The sequence below is a fragment of the Macrobrachium rosenbergii genome, chromosome 1 (assembly GCF_040412425.1).
Source record: "Macrobrachium rosenbergii isolate ZJJX-2024 chromosome 1, ASM4041242v1, whole genome shotgun sequence".
In the NCBI taxonomy this organism is placed as follows: Eukaryota; Metazoa; Arthropoda; class Malacostraca; order Decapoda; family Palaemonidae; genus Macrobrachium; species Macrobrachium rosenbergii.
The window spans coordinates 10,497,651-10,505,552 of record NC_089741.1 but is presented as its reverse complement, the minus strand read 5'-3'; the positions used below and the strand labels follow the sequence as shown (position 1 = coordinate 10,505,552).

Sequence of the window (7,902 nt, the reverse complement as noted above, 5' to 3'; positions counted from 1 at the left end):
ACATTATATTTAAAATATATATTGTTATATTATGATTAGCTATATTATGTTATATTAACATTATTTTTCTTTTATGCTTTGTAAAAACATATAAGTTTCTCCTATAAATTATTAAAGAAAATCTGATGACCACAGAAAACTGGTTCACTTGCTTACAGTGTGCTAGTAGCCCTCCATGTACTTTGGTTACAAGAGATTGACGTTGTTCCACAGGTATAAGACAGTTTTTTATCTGTAATAGGCAAACATGGTCCGGAATTATGCACCCATACCTAAGTCATCACACCAGCATCCATTTCAAAAGCAGCTGAAGAGGTATTGGCAGGTGCATCTGTTAACAAGACAGCCAAGAAATACTTTGTCTACATCAATGCTACGACAACGAGTTCTGGATTCCAAGGAGAAGTTGTGTTAAAGAAACAGGTAGTTATTATATATATACTGTACCACCTGTGTACTAGTTATGGTATATATACTGTACATATAAACACACAGGTATAATACAGTACCGGTACATACGTACAAAGCTATATATATATATATATATATGGTGTATACATACAGTATACATACTGTATATATAGGTCTATATATACACACACATACACAAGTATATAACACTGTGCTGTATGCATTTTCAATGCCGTGGAATCGCTCTGTATCGGGATGTGGACGAGAAGTTGTCAGGATACATTCGCCAGATGGCAGAACTAGAATTTGGATCGACACTGCTTGAACTGCGATATATTGTGCACGACTATGTGGTTGTAAATGATATACCTTGTGTTTTCTCAAGAGGACATGCCTGGGTATGACTGGGCAAAGGAATATATGAAGAGACATCGCCTGAACTTAAAAAAGTCAGGGCTGATGCAAACTGCTAGGAAAAATGTGACCTCAGACCCTTTTGTAATATATGGCTTTTAGGAGTTGCTGCAGAAGGAGGTTGAGAGAGTAGGTATTGGTGATAGGCCTGGGTGTTTGTGGAACTTGGATGAGAGTGGTTTCCCATCTGACCCATCGAAATGTAAAACTATTGGGCCTATAGGTAAGAAAACAGTCCGAGTGTCATGTGGTGCAAACAGGGAAAACACCACGGTCTTAGCCATTTCCTGTGCTGATGGTACACCCTTGATCCTGTGATAGTGTTCAAGGGGATGAACATGCATGATATTTGGAGCGGTGACACTGCACTACCTAAAACCCAGTATGCTGTCAGTGACTCTGGCTGGATGACAACTAAGATATTCCACACCTGGTTTGAAGGGTTCACAGAGAAGACAAAACATATTCGCCCATTACTGCTCTTGTTCGATGGTCATTTGACCCACATCTCTGCCCCAACTATTGAACTTGCAATAAAGGAGAACATTTCCATATTAAAGTTGCCTGCACATACTACTGATGTCCTTCAACCATTGGATGTAGCTTGTTTTGGACTTCTGAAGTCCTACTACGAAAAAGCTCTGACAGAACACGTGCACCAGACAGCCGCTGTGTTAAGCAGACTTTGTTAATCTGGTTGCAGGAATCTGGAGAAATGGTCTGAGTGCAAGGAACATTAAGACAGGATTTGAGGCAACTGGAGTTTACCCTGTCAACTCTGCTAAGTACAAAATCCAGCGGCTTGACAAGGTGAAACTGAAGACATATGAACAGTGGAGGTCAGCTGGGTCACCAGTAGACAGTGACGGACTACCTAAGCTTGATGAACTTCAGCCAGAACAGTATGGAGAAGTACACCCACCACCTTCTTCAGAGCCATCCACCTCTCAAGAAAAACCTGCACAACCAGAAGAAGCAACACCACTGCCGGTTCTGTAGGGACAACACCAAGCTCTGCATTAACATTAACACCAAGCTCTGCATCAACATCAACACCAAGCTCTGCATCAACATCAACACCAAGCTCTGCATCAACTTCAACACCAAGCTCTGCATCAACTTCAACACCAAGCTCTGCATCAACTACTTCTGAGGATGGAGTGAAAACACCTGCAAGAAGAGCTTTGTGGAATGGCAGCCTCCAGAGTGCTGAAAGTGATGCACACGGCATCGGCTACTGTGTACCAGACAATGCGAAATCACTAATGAGAGCACTGCAAATGTATGCCCCACCAGGAATGCGTTATTCAATAATGCTAATGAATAAAGATGATGAATCAATGTTTGATACAGTTACCAAATCTCGTGGCCGTCCAAGCATTGCACCACCACAGACAAAAAGACAAAAGTCTCTATGCATGGTGCCCTTGTTACTGATACAGAAGTGCAAAAGCAAACCAAGGAAAGGAAGAAACAAGATGAGAAAAAAATGTGTGCAACACGATCACGAAAGAAAGGAAAGACAGTACTGGTGCATGAGTCATCAGATTCCAAGGAACGTGATCCTGATGAACCTGAGGAAAGAAATAAAGGAAAGAGGGCACGTGAAGAAGCATCAGTTTCTGAGGGAAGTGATCTTGTTGAACCAGACATTATGTCATCAGATGAGTCAGAGTTAGATGTTTTTAACAGAGAAAAACTGGAAACCAGTGTATGTGGGTCAGTACAGCGTTCTTTTATAGCACAGAAATTACCAGACTGTGACAAGATTGCTGTAGATGAATTCTATGCAGTATTGTGGCTACAGCCTTCAATGTACTACTGGGGTAAAGTCCTCAAAATGTTTAGGGAAGATGTGTCAAGCCACATTATAGATGTTGAATTTAAATTTATGCACCAAAAAACAATCACATCAACCCCAAAAAAGGTTACATGGGACTGGCCAAGTGAGGATGGCATATGTACTGTAAAAGTAACCCAGATATTCATGGGGCCAAACAAGCCAAATCTTCACAAATCTGATTTTTATTTCAAGATGAACCAGAGACATATGATCGGTACAAACTCATCAGTAGATATGGCATCCCCTCTCCCAAAAAATTTAATAAATAATGGTTCCATGTAACTATATATATATATATATATATATATATATATATATATATATATATATATATATATATATATATACATATATATAATGTTATATGTGTGTGGTCTTATTTGGAATTAAGAATTTTCTGATGTTTGAAGGAGCTGTTACATACCAGTATATAGCCAAAATGTGTTTTTTTCCATTTCAAGAAGTTTTATACTTTTATACATTTTGAGTGTATGAACCAGCTGTGTGTGTCATATATGAGTTAAGCTGAAGGAAACAGTGATCTAGGTACTACCCATATAAGTAAATAAGTGATTATTCTTTTCCCCTTGTGTTGTTTTTTCCCATTATCCGGGAAAATAAAATTTTCATTTACTTCCTTTTATAGCATATAAACATGTTTATAAACATAAATTATTTTATGTTTATAAACATGTTTATATGCTATAAATGGAGATAAATAAAAAATTATTTTATGTTTAGTTAATGCTTGTACATCAAGCTATCTGAGGGCCACAATGTTTGATATACTACCCATTCATTAAAAGACTGAATGAAAAATAACTGAAAACTGTTGTTTTTTGCCCCACTTTACTTATAGTAACTTTTAAACATTCAAAAAGGCTTCTGTGTGACTTTCCTTATAAGACATACTGTACTGTATGATTTACTCTAAAGTAACGTGTGAAATACTACCAATACAGTATGAATTTAGTGGTGATAAAACTATCCAATTAAAAAAAATATTTTTAAAACATTGTGTATAATGGGCTACAACTTCGATACCCCAAATCTGGAACAGAAGCCTCAAACGTTCGTGTTGCCAAAGCATGATAACTTGAGAACTGGAGAAATGTGCAATCTGGGTAGCTTCAAAAGCAAGCCATTATTAGAACTATACTGATCCTTGAAAGTCGCGCTTTGCATGAAGATCTGTCATGATGACTTTCCGCAAGCTAATGGAAATGGCATTAATATCAGCAACTTACGAAGATGATTAAAACAAAAATATCAACAGTAATAAGGAGTGAGAAGAATAGCTAAATAGTAGGGATGGTGATGCTATTGCTCTAGAATTAACAGGAAGCTACATAATAAAAATGGTACGTGCAGTGAATAATAATAATAATAATAATAATAATAATAATAATAATAATAATAATAATCACTGAAGTGGAACTTTTCCATTAACATGAGACTGGCGCACTGCCCTTCACCTACACCGCAAACCTTTTGGAACTCCTCAGGCACTCGTAAAGAAAATCCTTCCAATCTGTCTGAAGGGGAGCCAAGTCAACTAAGCCTCCCAATTTACCTCGACATTCTCACCTTCTTTGACCTCAGCGTTCCTGAAGCCTTCCGCATATCTCAAGACTAGGCGAGGAGAGGAGATGGAGTTCTGGAAAACATTTTGCCAAATATTTCAAGGAATCGAGAATCAATAGAATGTTTTCGGCATTACAGGATCCTAACGGTAATTAAAGCTTTTAATACGTTTCACTACTAGCAGTTAATTCTGCCTTTCTCAATGTTTGCCATCGATTTCAAATCTCACGCCCGCCCCCTTGTTTTTATCAAATGACTAAAGTCATAACGGAAAATTACATCTTTTACAACACTAGCAGATCTAGAATTATGATACCTAATTATCAAACGTTACCGAATCTACAGATCACTAAAGCGGTTGATACAACTAAAAGCCAGTCTTACGAATCTTATGATTGAGGTTTTTAAATTAATATAAATATTTTAACTTAAATAATCTTAATCCCTTTGATAGTTATCCATGACTACTTAAATACCGACAGAGTCAAAATACTGAAATATTTGTAGACGTCGGCCTTCCTTAGCCATTTCGTCTTTCTCAAGCGCTCAATCAACGTTGAGCGCGAAGTGAAATTCAAATATTGTCACGACGTGTCCGCTTGCATATTCATTTCCGGGAGAGTCACTACGAAGCGGAACCGATTGACAGCAGAATAGCGTGAAGACTCAACATTTCTAAAAAATTTGAGTCGTTTTAAGCTGCCAGTGGGAAATGCAACAATTTCCAATAATTTTGAAAACGAAGCAACAGTTTAACGAGTATATTTGTGCTTCGTAAGAATAAAGAGTTTTCTATATTTCCTTCTCTCTTCTCACACTTTCATGTTGCCTGTAGTTTATTCATACTAGAATTTGAGTCGTTTATTGTAGAAATCAAGTCGGTTTGAGTATGGCTTCACATATAGCTTAATATTATTTTTTATATATATTTGATAATCTAGATAATTGTAGGAACAATAATTTGCCTGAAGTCATCAACTTTCGTAGTTTTTCTCTAATGCGTCACTTTTTGTCTGTTATTTCAAAGACCGAAGAGTCGCTGTTACTCTGGCTCTGTTATTAACAATCACAACTAGTAAGAACCATGAGAGTTGTGGGACCTTTGATTTTGAGTAATTGGTTGTTTAATCGAGAAGGCAGGGGATGATGATTTGCATTAATCTCTGGTTTCTTAACCTGATTCACTGAAAAGCAGGATAAGTATCGGATGACGACGATAATACAAATACAAGGCGGCACTGCTTAAATTATTGCTGTCAAGAACGAGAGGCAAAATTACTTATCTTGGCGCACTAAGCTCCTCCAACACTCTGAACGCTCACGCCGCCCTTTCATATATTTGACAGCCCCTCCCCCTAAATATATGCCCTATATTGACAGTGTCGCCGGCTACCTTGGTGGAAAAACAATGGACGTTTTACAAATACTGCATTGTGAAATAAAAAGCTTCTTGTGGATATCAGCCTCGAAAAAAATTGAAAATAATTTACTTGGTACAAGCAAACTCAAGAATCATCATTGGAAAAAATCACTCAACTTTTATTTATACCGGAACAGATAATGAGTAAGAAATTACACAGAAATTATTCACAATATTCAATAGTTTTCAAGATGAAAAACCTATACTTATAATTTAAATTGTCTTTGTAGTACAAGGGGATAAAGGACAACTTAATTACGATATAAATACAACTTTTCATAATCACGCCATCGTAAATTTACTTTAGACTTCATATGGAAAAAGGTATAAATGTTAAACGTCAACATAATTATGGTATGGTAGGGCAAATTTACATGATAAAAATAAATATTTTCCGCTTTAAATGAAAATACAAAAACTTCAGTAATCCTTTTTGTAACCAGAACACCAACCCTCAAAGATTATAAAGTTAAAATAAAACGGTTATTTTGAATAAAAAGTATTCATGAATTTTTTATGAAAATTAAACGATCATGTTCCGGAGATTCTCTCTCCTTTATCGTAAGGTAAGAAAGACGATGCAAACGCTTGTAAAGAAAACTCGGCTCATTTAAGCAATTCAACAGCTGCTACTTCATCTTGTTAACTGTAGTTCCCAAGGCAGCAAATTTGTATGAAGGGTTTACTGTTTCTTTTACTGCCATGCTAAAAGTGATTCTGGAACTTAATTACGGGCTCATAATATTCCATATGCATATTCATCCACGCAAACACTCACTTTCCGCAACTGTTTCCGCGAACATGTTGCTCACCGCGGAGACAAAGAGATTAGCAAACAAGCGCACATTCACTATGCGTCCATATTCTTTTACTGTAATACAAGCAACGCTTAGAATGTTACAGCGTTTTCTATTTTGTGTGTGTGTTTTAAGATACAAGGTAAAATTGTCGTTAAAAATCAGTATCCTGATACTGACGATAACCATCTTTATATGTATATATATATATATATATATATATATATATATATATATATATATATATATATATATATATATATATATATATATATATATATAGAGAGAGAGAGAGAGAGAGAGAGAGAGAGAGAGAGAGAGAGAGAGAGAGAGAGAGAGAGAGAGAGAGCCTACAATGTTTGTTGTGATTTTAATTTTTTTCATCAAGATATGGTCTTTCTCCTGAATTATTTTTCTGAAAACTCATATCCCATTTTTGTATTTTACAAAGTTCTGAAAAATTCTTTAAATGAAAAGTTTTGTCCCAGACCGGTGTACAGTATTGCTAGTAAGGATGTAAAGTACATTAAATTCCCCTACCTTGGTCATAATAGCTATATGGTCCGAAAAAAGTTACAAGAAATACTTAAGCATTGTTTCCCTCAAATTATTTTCCGGTTTGTTTTCAATAACCCTTTTACTGTAAGATCACTTTTGAAGGAGAAGCCTACTCTGCCTGTGGACCTTAATTCCTGTGTCGTTTAATCCAGTTCCCGCTGGCTCAGACACAGAATTTTGGAACACAGAGGTCTTTCTATTAGAACTAGGTTTCCTCTTTCCAAACTACCCTTTTCTGCCATTAGGGAACACAGTTTAGCACAGGACCATCCTATCACTGACCTGGATTTTCGGGTACTGTCTTTTTGTTCAAACAGACTGGACCTTTTGATTTCAGAGTCGCTGTTTATTAAAAAAAATGAAACCTGAATTGAACAAACAGACTGGACCTTTTGATTTCAGAGTCGCTGTTTATTAAAAAAATGAAACCGGAATTGAACAACAACTCGTCAGGTATTCAACTAGCTATCGTGTAATTTCATAGTAGGTACACAGTTGGGTCGTTAAATATTTTAGTTTGTGATTGGTAGTTTGTTTACATTTCACCTTATTTTTATATTTTTATGTTTGTGTTCGTTTTTAATTTTTCGGGTTTTTTTTGCGTCTCACTTTTTTAGTTTGTAATTACTGTTCGTTTTATATATTTGGTTAGTATTTTCGCTGAAGATGTATGACAATTTATTTTATTGTAATTTCATTGATTCTAATCCTTGTCGGATTTTCAGCCTGATGACGAGGTTTTATACCTCGAAAGTTTGTGTAATAAAGAATGTTCTTCCTGGTCTTGGCAATATTATTCATCATCAAGCTAAGATTTCCAAGTAGCCGCCCAATTACCGAGACTATTGCTGTATATGTATTATATGTATATATAC

General features: G+C 36.1%; 1 protein-coding gene across 1 annotated transcript; it reads left to right on the top strand.

Annotated features, from left to right (window-relative positions):
• The first annotated feature begins 1,163 nt into the window (after nt 1–1,163).
• Nucleotides 1,164–1,517, top strand: LOC136839431 (uncharacterized). Its single transcript, XM_067105480.1, has one exon. The coding sequence runs from the start codon at nt 1,164–1,166 to the stop codon at nt 1,515–1,517; it is 354 nt and encodes a 117-aa protein (XP_066961581.1).
• Nucleotides 1,518–7,902: the final 6,385 nt, after the last annotated feature.